At 32.9% G+C, this 17,887-nt stretch overlaps 1 protein-coding gene across 3 annotated transcripts in view; it reads left to right on the top strand.

The window, feature by feature from the left end:
• The window catches only part of Nlg-4 (neuroligin 4), a 263,720-nt gene extending 247,024 nt beyond the window's left edge, over positions 1-16,696 (top strand). For all 3 annotated transcript variants that reach the window (XM_072907336.1, XM_072907338.1, XM_072907337.1), the window contains 4 exons: positions 10,162-10,495; positions 11,153-11,416; positions 11,672-11,831; positions 12,575-16,696. In XM_072907336.1, the coding sequence (XP_072763437.1) occupies positions 10,162-10,495; positions 11,153-11,416; positions 11,672-11,831; positions 12,575-12,724 (908 nt within the window). In that variant the 3' untranslated portion in view covers positions 12,725-16,696. The remainder of the gene's footprint in view (positions 1-10,161; positions 10,496-11,152; positions 11,417-11,671; positions 11,832-12,574) is intronic.
• The last annotated feature ends 1,191 nt before the right edge of the window (positions 16,697-17,887 follow it).

Here is a 17,887-nt window from a genome sequence, read left to right as displayed (position 1 = left end):
TCGTCCCTTCACTGTCGCCGTCTCCCGGATAACGGCAGCTCGAGCTGCATTTAGGATAATTGCTAGTGCATCTCGCGAAAGACCGCTGCGAACGTAAAAACGGTCATTCCGCTCGGTCGTGCAAAAACGCGCGTGCGAATTCGCAAATCGATCACGCACACATACATACAAATATGTATACGTGGCACATTGGCATTCGGTGTCGTGTACCTCGCTCCCGGAATTGGAATACCATGCGAAGCGTGTATATCGTCAATAAAAAAAAAAATACGGATTGGTCGTTTTAGTTACAGTCTGTTAATTATCGAAATTTCTCCAAGGTAATAGCGCAAGATTTCATCTCGCGTTAACCGAACCCGAATCATTCACGACGATGTCAAATTGTTTGTTTCATCGAAAACAGAATTTAACGATGGCCTATAAATATGTGCCAAAGTCGATGATTAAGCATGTAATATTTTTAAGATGCGAGAATAATATGATTGCGACTTTATTGTTATTTTGATAATTGTATTAGGCTCGCTGTACAAATTTTTTTATACACTTTGCGAAATGATTATTTTTTTCATTGTTGATTGTTATTCCTATTTTATAGATTTAATGTTCCAGTTGGTTTGAAAAATTAATATATATTAAATATTCTCTTTTTCAATATTTAAAAATGTTTTAAAAATACTGTAAACACGGTATGTGAAAAAAAAAAAAAAAAAATACTGACTGAAATCAAGTTTTCATATTTATTTTTATTATTTTTCTGTTATTTGTAAACACAAATTTCCTTCCGACGATCATAAATATAACAGAATGAATTTTTTTATTTGATTAGCTTGTCTCGTGACACAATATAAAAAAAAAATAATTAGTACGCGATTAAGAAAGGCATTCTTGGGCGGACGTGTAGATTGGCAGGTACATTAGGGTGCACGTTGAAGGATCCAAGGATCCGAGGTGTAATCCCGACTAATTGAATAGCAATTAGCGGCGACATCGTGCGGAATCCACCGCGCGCCGACCCTTCAACGCCCTTCGTCATTCCAATTTACGTTCTCGCGCTGTTCCCGTAGCTTACTCTTCGACCTCGACGTCTCACGTACTAACCCTTCGTCAAGGGCACTGACGCCGGTGCCTGAAAACGGATATGAAGACGGAATTTGAATAACATGTTTACGCGACGCCCATCGTCTCCGAGTTAATGGCCTAACGTCGACTTCTCAGGTCGTCTCGCGTCGGCAAATTTCGCATTTTGAGCTGCAGAAGCGGAAAATGCACTTGCGTGTTTCTCCTTGTGGAAGGGAAAATTGAACAGCGAACTGAAGCGGCATTTCGATATTTACTAACAAGATATGATGAAGATTGCAGTGCGCCTGTATGTGCCTTAAACCTTATTTACGCGCATTAAACATGTATAGCGTGTGCGTTATAGGATTATAAAGTTATGAATTTTATTATAAAGGGTATACATAAGCTTGTGATAAACTTTCCAAGATGTATTTTTGAAATTTAAAGAGATTTTAACTCCACGAAACTACGTTAAGGAGCATTGTTCTCGGAAGGAAGTAACTTTCAGAAATTTAACTATCATACTTCCTTTTTTAAACATTCTCAGAATTTAAGATTCTTTATTGCAGGGGTGTCGGTTCCCTGGAAAAACATGAAAAAATTCTGGAATTTTAAAGGATGCATCGTATCTAGAACAATCGTAGAATTTTATTAAAATTCAGGAATTTATAAAAAGAAGTTTAAAATATGTTATAAATATATATATATATATATATATCTCTGTTAAATTAAAATGTAATTTTTAATTTAAAAAAATGCAAATTTTACGCAAATGAAAAATACTTATGAAAAAATTATTCAGTTTTTTCTGTACAATTTGTAAATTTAACACTTGAAATAAATTAAAAGTTTTGTGTTTTTCTCTTGTATAAATAAATAGTATTCAAAAACGCTTACAAAAAAATTTTATATACAAAGAAAAATCCTTAAAATATCCTCTTTACCTGGAATTTTGAACAAAAATACCTGAAAGATTAAGAATTTTTCAAGTAATTTTTCTTACAAGCTTTAATATACATCCTGATATTACATGAGAAAGTAAAAATTACACATTACAAATACAAATTTAATTTGTTATCCCTCACTATTTGTGTAAAAGAGAAAATCGAAAAATATCTGTGAAGCTGGTGTACCTTCAACATGTGTTAAATAACGAGGATCTCTTTCCGCGGTGTACGAAGCACCGACAGGATATGGGAAAGATTTTCTTGGGAGGGTGGAGTTCGCGTGTGCAGGAAATGGGATTCCTTGTCGACGACAGAAGCGTGATCGGTGTATCGAATTCGTGGTGTAGCCTCCGATTACAAGGATGCGAACGTGCTCGTCGAGGAGCTCCTCCGTCGACGACAAGAGGACGCAGAAGGATGAGTCGCGCTGATCGAAGAAGGATGGCACCGATGTAGAAAGGGAAGGGAACCGGAAAATACGTTGGCGCTAACGGATCGCTTAATGGATTAAGGGGAAGTAAACATCGTCAAAGGAAAGAAATTAACGAGAAGTTGGTGACCGACAATCCACCTTCCGTTCTTTGTCCCGATTTCCCCCGTTCTCGTCAGATATTCGAATTGTCTCTCCTGTGTATTTGGATTCATTAAAAATAATCCTAATTGGCTGGTAATCTCAAGAACAATAGTCTATTCCTTCTAATTAATTTGTAGAAATGACGAGAAATTTTTCGAGCTTTTTGTGTAGATCTGAAAAAGAAGTCAGGCTTCAAATTATTTTATGAAGAGTAAAATATTCTTAGAATTTAATTAATTTTTCTACAAAGATTGAAAATAAAAAAATCCAACATTTTATCAATGCAAAATTTAATGAATAAAACAAAAATATTACAACGAAAATATTAAAAAATTATATTATACTTTTTTAAAATATCTAAAATATTAAATAAAAAATACATTTATTACTCATTAAATATATATTCTAGATAAAGTATATTTCTGCAGTTTTGTATTCCATTTGATTTTTAAATTGCAAAGATCACTATCGATATCCCTATCAATACAGAGTGAATAAACGTATTGGACTTCACGGTATTAGAACAATTAAGGAAGATATTCCTTTAATAAAATAATCCGATCAAAGCTGTAGTTCGATTTTCCTCTCTTTAGGAAGATATTCTTTGAGATCAGCTCTCGAAAGGAGCGACAACTTCGTCCATCTAGCATATAATAAGAGCTATAAAGTAGACGACCAGACACCTCGGTTGTCGATCGTAAAATAATCATCGCCCGCGGGCTCTGCGTTTCTGTCGGCGATATCGTCGTTTTCTCCGAGAATTTTACGGAACAAATGAGGGTGAAAGAGCGGTATATATATATATAGGGTGGAGAAAGAGGGGGGAGGAGTATCGGGTATACGTGGACGAAGGTAACCGTAAGAGATAGCGTGTAGATAAACCTCCGTGTAAAAGGTACAGAAAATCTGCAACGATATGGCGAAAGAGCGAGGGGTTGAAAGAGGACGGAAAGGACGGGGTGGGGGGTGAGCGATAGCGAAGCTCCATGAGGGAAATATAGCGGAAGGAGCGCGCGAGAGGCTGGTGCCACTGAGAGATAGCGGAGACGTAGGAGGTCGCTGAAAAAGATCGAGAGACAAATCTACCGCGTGTAAAGAGACGACGGAAAGGGGTGGTGGGGTTAGGACAGGGGGGGTGAAAGAGGAGGGGAGAAACCGCGCCGGAGAAGAGGCGGTTTGAGAAATAGTCGCGAAAGAATTTCTTATTAGATTGAAAATTGAAATAAACTCACGGTGACATCGTCGGGGTTGCATCGATTCCCCGAAGCTCCCCACCCACCCTCCACCCCCTCCCCTGCACTCTCGATCGTCTGTACTCTTCGAATCGGGTCACCGGAGGACAGATATCCTGGCCAGGATGGCACTTGGGAACGTGACGCGCATCCCAATACACTGCTATTTTTACAAACACACGTTTAACGCATTTCTTGGCTTTATTGGATCAAATCCTGCACCTGTAGAAGCTAGGATAGCAGAATCCTAAACATTCTTTCACAATCTCAGAGACATTAAAATGTTAATAAATAATTTCCAAGAGGGAGGGGGCAGGGGCTTAGAAATATAATGTGTATAAAGTTTCAGGGTGTATGCTTCCCTGAAAAAATTATCAGGGAATTTTTTCTACCTGGAAAGATTCTCAATTTAATTGGGATTCAGGCAACTTTTTTAAAAATTCCTTCTATCATAATCTTGCTCTCATAATGTAAATTATAAATATATATATATATATATATATATATATATATATATATATATATCTGTCTCTATTTATATATTCAATGTCTTAACAAAGTATTGAAATATGCAGTATACATATATTATTTATTTTAATTTTTAGTGATAAAAAATGAAAATGTTGTAAAAGTTAAAAATTTTTGTCTCAATAAAAGCTATTGAGTTTTTGTCAGTACATTTGTAAATTTAGCATTTAAAACTTAAATGGCTTTGTATTTTTTTCTCCGAATGAGTAAAAAACATTAGAAAACACGTACTAAAAGGCGTAATAAAAGGATTTATTTTAAAAAGTTACATTTAAAAAAATTTTTTTAATATTCTTTTTATTTGAAACTGAAGTGTCTGGAACATGAGAGAATTTTCAAGGAATTTTAGTACAGGATTTGGGTAGATACTCTATAAAATAATCTATAAATTTTAAATGATATGTCTCTTTATTAGGAATACACAGACTTGAATGGAAAATAACTAAATATATAACTAAAACTTTTCAAGATAAACTTGTAATAAAAAATTTTTATATAAAAATGTAAATTTAAAAAAATATAGATTATCAATCTCAAGTTTGTCAAATATTATAAATCGAGCAATAAAATATATATATTATATATAATTTGAACAATAAAAATGTCATTGAAAAAAGGGACCATCAAAGCTGACAAATAATCTGTGAAGAGATTGCATTGAAATCTTTAATTAAATCTTTTTTTTTATAGAGCAATATAATATGTTCACGGATAAGTTTATATGTAAGCTAGCGCTCCTGATTGACATAAATATACGTTGCACGGTATCATAAAAAGCCTTCATTGGAAAACACTTTGCCAATGCCAACAGATGCTATCGCGAGAAAAGTTCGTGGGAGCTTATCGGAGAGGACACAGAGAAATCTTAAGCGATGTCTGCATTTTCAAGAAAAAATACAAGATTATCTGTTTCTGCCCACCAAAATTCCTGTTCTTATCACACTATCTAACAAGACTTTATATCACAGAAAATATACAATATCTTAAATGCTTTAATCTCATAGTCGTGAAAGTATCCATGTTTTGCAGCTGATATTAGTTCAATATTTTTGAAAAATTAAATTTTTTCTTAAATTGAAAAGTCTAATAAAAAAAATTAAACATTACTTTAAACGGATATATTTTTTGATGTTATTTTTGAAGTCATAGCAATATTGTTTATATATATATATATATATATATATATATAATTTTTGATAATCATAGAAGCTTTAAAATTGTAATATATTTTGAATAAAAAATTGCATAAATGATTCTCTGAATGACGTTGTCTGCGTGCGATTGTTATTTTATTCTCATGTATAGAATCATAATTCATGTGTAATTATCGCGGCATTTCCACCATCGAAATCACGAATTTGCGTTTGCTGATTTCCAGAGGGAAGAACGAATAAAGGTACGAGAAATCGATTAGTTTGACATCGACGATTCTTCGCATCGAATTTCGCCGCGCGTTCTCTTTGATCGAAGACTCTATTCTGCACAATAATTTCCTACCGCTTTTTCCATGTATTTGAACCGCATATAAATCAGCCGCCCCGGGTTATATATACTCCACATACTTATCTTTAATAGGGCAACAATGTTCTTGGTAATTCGATATTGAATATAGTAGAGTATATTCGATATCGAATATATACTACCGAATAAATACTCTACCAAGTATATTACGCAAGCTCTACTTAATCGATATATTGTCGGAAGGTATTTATATACGTTTCTGTCTCTTACACTGCTTGTTCTGAAATGATAAGGTAATGAATTCTGCGAACGCAGATTAATATTACCGATTATTTCCTTATTTTAAAAAAACTGTAAAAAAAAAATCTGGCAAAAATTATTATTTAAAATATTTATAGCGTTATATAAATATAAAACTGTATTGTGTGTATTACTTAAATTTCGTATCATATTATAAATATAATTTTCCCTTGTATAAATGATCGTAATTTAGAATAATTAAAAATTCAGTTATATTTTTAATTTATTACATAAATAATATTATCAATTTTTTTAAATATGACAATTTTTTCTCCAAACTTAACTCTTTTTTATCTCATGATTGAAATATCGATTCCGAACCCAAAATATATACTTCTCAGGATGCACTTTTTTATATAAATCTTAAATGTAAAAATTAAAATTAACATCTTTTATTTTCTTTTAGTAAATCCCCTATTATATACGGTAACACGAACAAATGCATATTTCTATGATAATAAGTGTTTGTTATACAATATCACATGCTGCTTCTTCTTCAAGTACGTACTTTGCATTATAATTCTGACAAAAATCAAGCTCGCTCGTTTGCGGCATCGCATACGTTTCGAAAGGGTTGTTAGCAAATGATTTTACGTTTAAGTGGAATTTTGCGCGCGAGGAATTCGCATGTGTTTCATACACGATGCGCCTCTTCGCATCAGAAGCTAACGAGCTATAATATTAATCGGATTTCCGGAACGAAATCTGTACACGCAAAATTTCTATCTCAGAATTGCAATCTGCTACAAACACATGTACTATGTATTATTACTAAACGTCAAATTACAGCTGTATCTGATATATTTCATTATTTATAGAGATAACAATAGACCTTGTGTGTAGAATTTCTGTATATATAATATAATGTATGTATTTATATTGTATATATATATATATATATATATATATAATGTATGTATTATTATAGATTAAATTAGTAACAGGATGTTTTCTCTGAAAAAACATACAAAATCTGAAATTCTCAGCGAATTTTATTGAGACAACACAGCAAATTTAAAAAAAATTTTTTTTTTTCATAATTATGCTCTTATTCTGTAAATTATAAACATAAATTTTTCTCTCTCTCTCTCTCTCTGTTTATATATTCAATGTCATAATAAATATTAAATATTTAGTGTATGTTTTTATTTTAATATTTAGTGATAAAAAATGAAAATAATGTTATAAAAGTTAAAAATTACCTCAACAAAAATTATTCAGTTTTTTTTCAGTACATTTGTAAATCTAGCATTTGAAAAGTGACTTTATATTTTTTCATCGTTAAAAGAAAAAGTGTAAAATAAAAAATTTCCTTTAGAAAACTGCACCAAAAAACTTATTAATATTCTCTTTACCGGGAATTTGGAACAATAGTACCAGGAAGATACTATCAGGGAATTTTCGAAGAAGTTTTTTAGGCATCCTGTAAGAGGCGAATATTCAAATTAAATTTTTATGAGTAGAAAGTATGCACGAGAGAAAATTCTAGCGAATATTTAATTGTTATAAGCGAAAAGGTTCATTCAATTATTACGACGAGCAACGGTTGTCGAGGTAAAATACCCCTTTTGGTAAGATTCTGCTCATCGACTTTGGAAGCCTTCACGTAACAGTCAATAAAAAGCTCGCGCACGATGGTAATCTGGAATATACGATGACGCACCGATGGTTGTGTAAAAATTCATGAACGTCCACCGGATTCTTTCGAACGCGCCATGTGAATAAAGAAGAATCGATCGTCTAATCAAACTGAAAAATTCACCGTTACGTTCGCGACGATCTTTTTCCCTTTCTTTCCCCTTTTCGCCCTTGGTTTACCTTAGCTCATAACGCAGAGTTTGTTGAGAAACGACAGTTTGAAATTAATTTTTCTTTTTGCAGAGAAAGATCGAGTTGCGAGATTAAAAAATTATAAGTAAATAATAACAAATAAATTATTTATTATAAACAAAAGTTAAAAAATTTTTTAAATTTCATGACACATGAAAGGAAATTCCTTGATAAATAATACTCTATTTGTTGCCCGAACTTGCTCTGAGACTGTGAAATTAATTATTATCGTTCGAAAATGATGGTATATAAAAAGATTAAAATGATATATAGGGTAAAACATTTAAAATTACCAGCTTGATTTACGTCAATGTTATTAGAGAAAATGTAAGGAGAGAAAAATGGTCCGGAACTAATTTATCATTTTCCCTCGAAGACATTTAGTATCTGTTAAACATTTATTTGTGTAATACATGTCGTTCAATAACACATTATGTAATGTGAGACAATCATTAATACATCGATTATTCCGGCGTTGTGACGGAAGTGACACACATTGAGCTTTCTGTAAATAAAGCAGACTGATGGGTTCTTCTTCTTGTGTCATTTTGTTTTCTCTACAAATAAAACCTGAACTAATACCGCTTATAATGATTGCATTGTAGAAAAATATATGTTACAATTTTGTTATAAAAAAAGAAATATGTACTTTCCCTTAAAAAAGTCATTTTCAACTCTCTAAAAAAATGCCTTCATTTAAAAAGATTTATTTCATGTTATCTGTAAAACCATGAAACTCCTTTTAGTAACTCCTAGTTTAAATCCTTTTTTCCCCCACAGATAATAACGCTGTCGTAAATCAAGGTGATAATTTTAAATTTCCCCCTGTATAATATTATATTGTTAACCGAATGAATAAATTTCTCGATTAATCTTTGACATATCGTATTAATTCTTAACTCGCACGACTCTTTTTTCCTCTGGTGCAATACAGCCATTTGCATATGTATTCGTATTTAAAAAAAAAAAAAAAACGTGCAAACGCGAAAGAGTGGCCGAGGAAATTTCGCTCATTGGTAGGTGGATGCCATCTATATTTCTTGGTTCTGTAATCGAACTGCGCGCTCGTATACAGCAGTAAGGACCGTATCCTTTTGAAAAGGATATCCGCGAATATTAAACGAGCTGCCGCGAACCGTGAATCAAAGCGGATTCCTTTGAGGACTCGTGCGCGAGGATTCGGCGCGCTCCAGAGAGTTTTGCGTCTCTTACGAGGAAACGGCAAAACAAGCGGCCCGCTGAAATCAGCGAAATATACACACACACACACACACACACACATATGTGTACGCATATAAGCAAATAAACTGTATATGAGATCCCCGGTCCCAGCAGCCGGCGATATTCCTTTTGGCCGTTCATGAGAATGCATCAGCGAGCCCCGAATTCTAAAATAAGTTCACCGAGTTGCGCAAACAAGTCAAAAAGCAATGGAATAATGCATGAATGAAGAAAAAAAAATGATTAGAGATTCAATAGTATACATATATGTATTAGGATAGGTTTTTGAAAATCAAACATTTACCGAATACTTGGGGTAAATTATGGAAAAAATCGTGCCCCTTGTTGAAATTTTTAAGAAAGACCCTCCTTTTTCGGGGATCTACATAGCTGTAAAATGCAATTTGGCAACGTCGAGTTAGTTGCATGCCCTGTCGCATTGTAACAAGATCAACCGTGGAGCTGCAGCTGCATCCAGAGCCATCGGAAATAGATTATCGTGCAAAACTCGAGGCTCTGCGCGGGATTACTTGCGATATTCAGCTTGTCACTAATGTATCATTTCACTGGCATTTCAATTCTTTTATTATAAAAAAGAACATATATGTGTGTACCATAATGCACATAAAAATAGATATAATAAACACAGGATTTTCTGTAAAATATGTATTTTTTTTTCTATTTATAAATGTGTTAAAAATAAATTTTATTTTAATATACTTATTTATAAATATATTTTAAATATTTGACTCGTAAGTTTATTACACTTTCCTTGAAACGTATAATTAAAAAGTAGGATATTTGCAAGATTTTTTTTATTACTTGTTATATTTTGCTCATGAAAGTATCATTTAATATTTGTATCCTTGTTTCCTGAAATAGAAGCTTTTCTCTCTCTTATATATATATATATATTTATTTATTTTTTTGAAGAAATTTTCTAGCTGAATAAAATAATTTTTTTTTATATCCCGTATACATATGTCAAACTGGATGATGGTTGTTGCAGGGATGAAACCGAAGATGAAAAATCACTACAGAGCGCATCAGCTGTCAGTCTGGCTGCGCCTCGTTCCAGAGCTCCATCGTGCCGGAATGGAGGATGTCGATTCCAGACACAACTTGTTCCGCGGCCATAGCGACCCGAGTCTGTACGACGGATCCGTAAGACCGGATCCTCTCAGCAGGATCAGCGAGGAATTCAAGAGGAAGAACCTCAGCACGGATCCACCGACCACGACGGATTACAGCATCACGACGTGCGTCAGTCTTATCCCGGGCACCAATCTTCAGAACGTCCATAATGCCAGCACTGACACCTTGGCCAGCCTGGACGCAGCTGGGTAATTATCCTCCTTCGAGATAATATCAAGTTTGCCCCAAGTTTATATGACGGTCCCGGCTGTACAAGTCTGCTCACACAGATCTGTATTAATTTAGTAGAATTTTACTCGAGAGAAATAGGCACGAGATGAGAAACGGTTTTAGGTCTTGTTAAAGTTTTGATCAGGCAGAAATTTCACCGTCATAAAAATTGCATATCTACTTTAGCAAAAACAGAGAAAACCTGTCCATGGAAATTGTCTCTTCTTGTATTTGAAACTTGTCATAGAATTTTAATGGCCCTCAAGGAATTAAAAAACGATCTCTTTGATATTTTTATATTATAAGCATCAATAAATTGCAAAGAAGAATATGTATTATAATTTTACCTGTAATTTTTACTGGTGAGAAGAAATTAAAATGCTATTTTTCTACCTGAAATTTTGAATGAAAATATAAAAGTCATGGAATTTTTTTACATAATTTGAGTAAACACCCTGTACTAATTAATACCTCGACAATTTTTCTGAAAAGACTTCTCACAAATGTCACTTTAACAAAAATATAATTTACATTACGAGTTTTTCATTTTTGGAAAGAAATGAGGTATTTTATTTAACAAAAGATATCAATAAAAAAAATTCCTTATATATATATATATATATATATATATCTAGATACGCAGCATATTCGACGGCTTTGAGCGTGACAATCGCGATCGGCTGCAGCCTGCTGATCTTGAACGTCCTGATATTCGCGGGCGTCTATTATCAGAGAGACAAAACGCGACTCGAGGTGAAGAGCCTTCAGCAGCAACAAATGTTGAATCAACAATGCGGTCCTCGCGGTTTCACCGAACTGAAACAACCCCCGCCCCCGCATTCCCACTACGCCGGTGGAGGCCAAGTGATCGTCGACGTTGAGAATGAAATGTTAAGAAGGTATCGAAACATGATTCTCATTCATTTTGCCATTTAAGGTGACACTAATTGTATATACATGTGTATGTATGTGTCCATTAGTTATCAGTGAAATTTAAATTTAATTATTTTACGATAAAAAAATTCCTTGGTTGAAGAGAAATGTTTTAATGGCTATTTTATAAAATTTTTATTAATTTTTTTTTAAATTATATTCTCTAATATTATTTTATTATCCTATAGCTGCAGATTCTATAGATAATTCTATTGTTATAGAAACGTAATGAAAGGACCTCCCAACGATCCCGGCGCTCCTTTCCAAGGCCAAGGAACACATACACTGCCTCATCAGCATCATTATCAGAAACATCAGCAGCAACATGCCACTCTTCCCCGAGGAGCATCAGTTATTCAAGACATGAATACGCAAACTCAAGTAAGCTATTTTTTTTGTTCCGCAATAAAAAAAAAATATATATATTTATTAAAAAATTGTGACATTATTTAAATATATCATTTATTATTCCAATATGTCTGTTACATTAAAAAAGTAGATAATAGAGTAAACAGTGTGATTAAATTTTCGAAAGATGGTATCTATAGTTTTAAAAATCTTTTTCCTCTCTTTTATTTACATTTCCTAGAGATATATACGTAAAAAAATGCGTAATATATGTGTAATAAAACAATAAGTCTCGTCGGGTAATAACTTTTCGGCGTTCACGTAACATTGTTTCTCTAATAAAGTTCGGTGCGAGGTCTTCCAAACTTTCTCCCAACTCAGAGATTTAATACCTAAGTAAGGCATAACGTAATCAGAATTATGATCGTAAAGTATGGGCCGCCGTTCTGTTGGCCTTGCATACATTGTATCTGATCGCTTTAGATCTCGCGGAAACTTTCTTTAATAGAATTATTGCGAATTGAAATTCCGTGTAAAAGGTATCACGAAACTTTCCTCTTTGCTATCTGAAACTAGCATTCTGTCGGTTGTAAATATTTTACACAAGTCACACAGAGATATTTTTAATTTCGCATACCTTTCTTTCTGGTTTTATCGAAGAATCTGTTTAAAAAAAAAAAAAAAAAGAAGAAGAAAACAGCAGACTCTCTCTCTCTCTCTCTCTCTCTCTCTCTCATATATATATATATATATCTCTCTCTCTCTCTCTCTTTCAGGGTCCTCCGAATGGATCTATACACTTGACGGTCCCGCGGGCTCCGCCACCACCCAGGGCGAAGAGTCCGCCGGAGAACCAGCCTCTTCTGCAAAGCGCGACGGTGTCGAGTCGCGTGTCCCAGGCGACGATGAGCGAGATGCGAGTGTGATGCTTGGACCCCCCTCCGAAGCCAGTCGTCCCAGATGTCCTCACGGCGTCGACCTTGCTCTAGGCACGATTCCAGGCCGCGAACCTGTCGCGGTGGCAACTCTTGAAGGAGCCACCGACTCTTTGACGGGTCGACGCAGGATGTCCCGGGGAACGTGAGCTGCGGACGAACGGAGGGGGGTGCTGGGAGAGGAGAGATTCCTCACCGCTGAGAAGGGTGGTCGAGCCGAGATTGCGTCTACCGAACACGAAAGAGAGAGTTTACCGATCGAAATTAATTACGGATTTAGGAGTGCAGAGAGATCGCACATGATGCGTTTGTGTGTGGGAATACAAATTAAATACGTAGATTTTAAATCTGTCTTGCAATTCTTATAAATCTCTCTTCTCGGATTAGAAAATATACGTAAATGATATATATAGCTACCCTTGTATAACGCGGGGGATATGTTTCGCGTTATACGAGACACTCATGGGTTGTACAAAGTTTGAAAAATTAAAGACGAAGTTTTTCACAAAATTTGCAGACATCCACCGCGTTATATCGGGGTGATTTATCGCGTTATACGAGGCCTGTCATAAATTCCTCTTCTTTTTTTACCGCGTTATAAAAGTGTATGTATTGCCTCTATACACAAAATACGAGGGTTTACTGTATAAAACTAACTAGGGGATGCATTTCTACAGAAACACAAAGTAATAGATTCTTAAAATTCGAATTTACTAAAATTATAATTTTACACAATCAAAGTAATCGATAAGGGAATACAGTTTGCAGAAAATATATAAAAGAGTTTTAAACAAAACAAAAAAAAAAAAAATATAATCTTCAATCTTAATAATCGTTGATTGAACTGCGATAAACGGCGCCTCGCTTGAAACTCTGCTACAGTCGGTAAAAAAAAAACATTTTACGAGGTCGAGAAAAGAGGACAACAGAAGGATCTGATCTTGAATAAATCGAGGCTTTAATCAAATTGTGCGCGAAGGAATCAAACGCGATGCATTTCGCTATTTAGTCGATAATGTGAAGAATCTCTAGTCGTTAAAGGAGACGAGAAGAGTGGTATCGATGGCTCAATATGTGAATCTCGACAGCGATGAAGACACACGTGTAAAAAAAAGACATACTAGCCATATTACGATGTTAGATGTTCCTTGTAAATAACGTGAATTTATATATACATATAAGGACGCCAAAAAGAGTTTGCTACTTTGTAAGAAGACTTGTATCCGCGTATCGTTTATTAATCTTGTTTTTTTTTTTTTTTTTTTTTTTTTTTTCTGACGCGTCGATAACCACGCGTGACGTCATATAGGAGACCGAATGTGGGAGAGAGATATTTTTTGGAACGTAATGAGCGAGCTTGCTTATCGACGAGAATGGACGGTAAATTTTCTTTTCTTTTTAACTTTTAGATTCTTATAGTCTTTTTTTCAATTCATACGTAAAGTAGTTCATAAAAGCTTTATTGCTCTGACAAGAAAATCCTCGCAAACTCGAAAATTAAGATTTCGATCAAACTTTGAGGGATGATAAATATATATGAATTTAGAAATTTTTAATTGTGGTCAAAAAACGAAAAGGTGAATCCATCCCTCATATATAAAACGATCCTTTCGCTTTATTCGATATATCTTGAAAATTTTATTTGAAATATTTAAAAATGTTTATACAAAAGTTTTATGATAAAAGTACCTCCATTTAATCGCATTAATAAAATTTGGAAAAAATAATTTTTCATTTTTAATTTTTCTCAAAAATAATTTCTTCAAAATTTTATTAAGATGGCTAGACAGAGGTATTTTTATCATGAAAAAAGCACTTGTATACAAACCATCCCTCGTGTATAAAATATTTTTTCGCTTTTTTTCGATATATCTTGAAAATTATTTGAAATATTTAAAAATGTTTATACAAGAGTTTTATGATAAAAATACCTCCATTTAATCACATTAATAAAATTTGGAAAAAATAATTTTTCAATTTTAATTTTTCTCAAAAATAATTTCTATGAAAAACCAACTTGTATAAAACATATTTTTATATCTTGAATAATTTTCGAGATATATCGGGAGAAAGAAAAAGCTGTACATATGAGGGGTAATTTTATTATTTAAAATCGTCTTTTAATTACAACTTTAAAAATTTATAAAATTATTCATTTAATTTTCAGTTTCGCGAGATTCTCTTGTTATTCCTTTGTTAATGCGTGAATCGAGATTAACTGATTAATGTGTATGAAAGAAAAAACATCGATGCAAGCCCTGTCGCTCATTATCGTTACTCTAATTAATTACTTGCCACGCAAGTAGCCCCATCTCGCGAACGTATGTATTGCACATATGAATTATGATACACGATACGCACATAGAATGATCTTCGTACCCTCTCCATGTACGCGTATCTACGCATATGTGTTTTATATATACATATATACATACATATATAATAAGAGGTGACCGAACACGAGTTTTAAGCCATCGTTATAAATCTATCTTTAATTTATTTAGTTTAATTTCAACATATCTTTTTATACTAAATACGAAATCTGAAAACTGCTTTCAAATTTTACAAACCGGTTGTACCTTTATTATACAGCGTGTTTTACATATTCAAGTATACTACTCGCGATTGTTCTCTGTTATTCTTCGGAACAAACACCGGAACAATGATCCAGTGTATTAGAATCGACATCGATTCTTCAAAGTTCCAATTCCATTGGACACGCGATATGTGATTGTCTCTTTTCTTTTTGTATAAATATATACATATATATAGGTGTAAAATAAAGACTAACGTAAAAATCTGTTAAGCATAATACACTGCCACAAGACTACCGAAATTAATAAAGGAGAGCTGCAGTTCTTCTCATCTTTTATAAAATAATCGCCCTAAATAATTTCGCAGAATAAATTAATGTATTTGTTTGAATAAATTATATAATTATATAAGTCGCGTCAAATTGTAACTCAAAAAGTACCAACTGATGACAAGATCTCTTTTCTGTTTGCCTCACGAATCTCTTTACACAAAATTACTAAGTATCTAAAAAGACTCGATAAGGCGAATATTATCAAAATCCTTTTTGCAAGAAACGACGTATTAATAGAATGAGACAGAAAAAAAGATTTTTGTACATATATGCATCTTTGCTAAACGCAAACGTCAAAGGGCGCATCTCGCTTGCTTTCTGCGTAAACGGCCACAAAGTGGCTTAAGTTAATTCCTGAAATCCTTGAATCCTTGGATCCTCGTAATTCAAGGGTTCTTACCGTCCTAGAAGGATCTTGTACTTTTGTAATTAAACAAACCGTAGCTCGTGGAGCTGAAAAATCTCAAATTGGCAGCAGAAACTCCTGCTTAATAAAATAAGAACGTGAGAAGGATATGTAAAAATAATAAGACAGATAATACGGCGAACCGATCCAGATGCGTCCAAAGTATGAAATTTGGAAAAATGGAAATTCGGTAAAAAAAAAAAAGAGAGACGAGAAAGCATGTCACCTCATCGTAAACGTAATACATTGTATTAGCAGGATTCGCAAGCGTAAACTAAATATCGTGGGCGTTGTATGATATCATCATCAAGTACGGGACAATCCGAATATAAATTTAAAGATTAAGAGACAAAGTTTGTAATAGTAATAAAAAGTGAGCGGAGAAAATTAAAAGAGGGGAGGAAGAAACGCGAGAGAAGAGAGATAAAGAGAAGATTAATATGCCGGAGAGAGTTAAGAGAAAGATGTTTAAGAAATTTAAATAACATATTATAAATATATATATTATACACACGCATATTACACAATTGTAATAAATTATTATGACGGATATTATTATATTTATGTGAGACCTTTAGCTGGCCTCGCGCTCTCCTAGAACGATACCTCGATTATACTTTCCGGCCGAGGGCGAGGCTACCTGTTACGTTTAACGTTTCTGTTGTCAAATTGTAAATATATAACGATATACATGGAAAAAATGTCGACTTTTATGTCCCTCTTTATTCACTTTTATGATCCTTTTTATTCACTATTTTATAATAATATTTCTCAATTTCTGAATAATATTGTTTTAAAATAGAAATAAATAAGGATATGATAAGTTTAAGAATTTAATTTTTAGACTCTAAAATTTTTTTAATTTTCAAATTCTTATCCAGCTTCTCGATTTCTTAATTTAGTAAAATTTTTTCATACACTTTTTATTATAAGGACACAAAATTATACTATCTCAGTATATATTTATTACCTTGAGAAAATATCTTGCATACCGACTGTTGGTGAGTCCTAACCAGATATGGATAATACACGCAAGGTGGATATATTATCTTGAAATATACCCTTCATCAAGCAAAGATCGCAATATCAGTCTTACCTTTAGTAGATATGTGTTCAAAGCTAGATATCAGAAGCTGACAAGTTGAAATTCAAAATTACTCATATGTGGTGTATCAGAAATAGTAAAAAATTAAATAAAGAATATATTATTTATATTTAACAGCAAATTTCTTATAATTTAACACACAACTTAAATTTTACCCTAATTTATAATTTCTATATTTAAAACAATAATATTTATTCTATGTTCTAATTAATATGTTTAACAAATAGTTTGGATAATTAAATAATTTATAAAATGTTTTTAATGCATTTATTTGCGTGTGTATTTCTTTGTTATTTATAAAAGTTATATATATGGGTTATTTATGTACTTTAGTTGTTTTATTATTTGAGTTATTATTTTTGTATCTATATAATGTATGTATATATAAATATATAAACATTAAAAGATTTATTGTAACATCTATAAATAACATTTTTAAATAATTTTCATTTTAATTAAATGTAAAAATTTCTAAAAAATTATTTTTTCAATATTTTTTATTTTTTAAACTTTCATCAAGCTTTTATTTTTTTACATTTTATTTGTATCTCTAATAAAGTATATTTTATATTTGATTGCGTTTTATTCAACTAACATCTTAATTTTGTAAAGATAACTTAAGACTTTTGTTTCAGTAATCTTTACGTTAAATATTGTAACGAAAGCAACATGTCGCAAGCAGACTTGGTTGCCGTGACTTGGGACACGTGACATTAAAACAGCTGTCAAAATAAGTCATTTCTGAAATGGCAGAGCCTTTCAACATATTATTGTAAA

The sequence above is a fragment of the Anoplolepis gracilipes genome, chromosome 15 (assembly GCF_047496725.1).
Source record: "Anoplolepis gracilipes chromosome 15, ASM4749672v1, whole genome shotgun sequence".
Classification (NCBI taxonomy): domain Eukaryota; kingdom Metazoa; phylum Arthropoda; class Insecta; order Hymenoptera; family Formicidae; genus Anoplolepis; species Anoplolepis gracilipes.
This window is presented reverse-complemented; position numbering and strand designations above follow the sequence as displayed.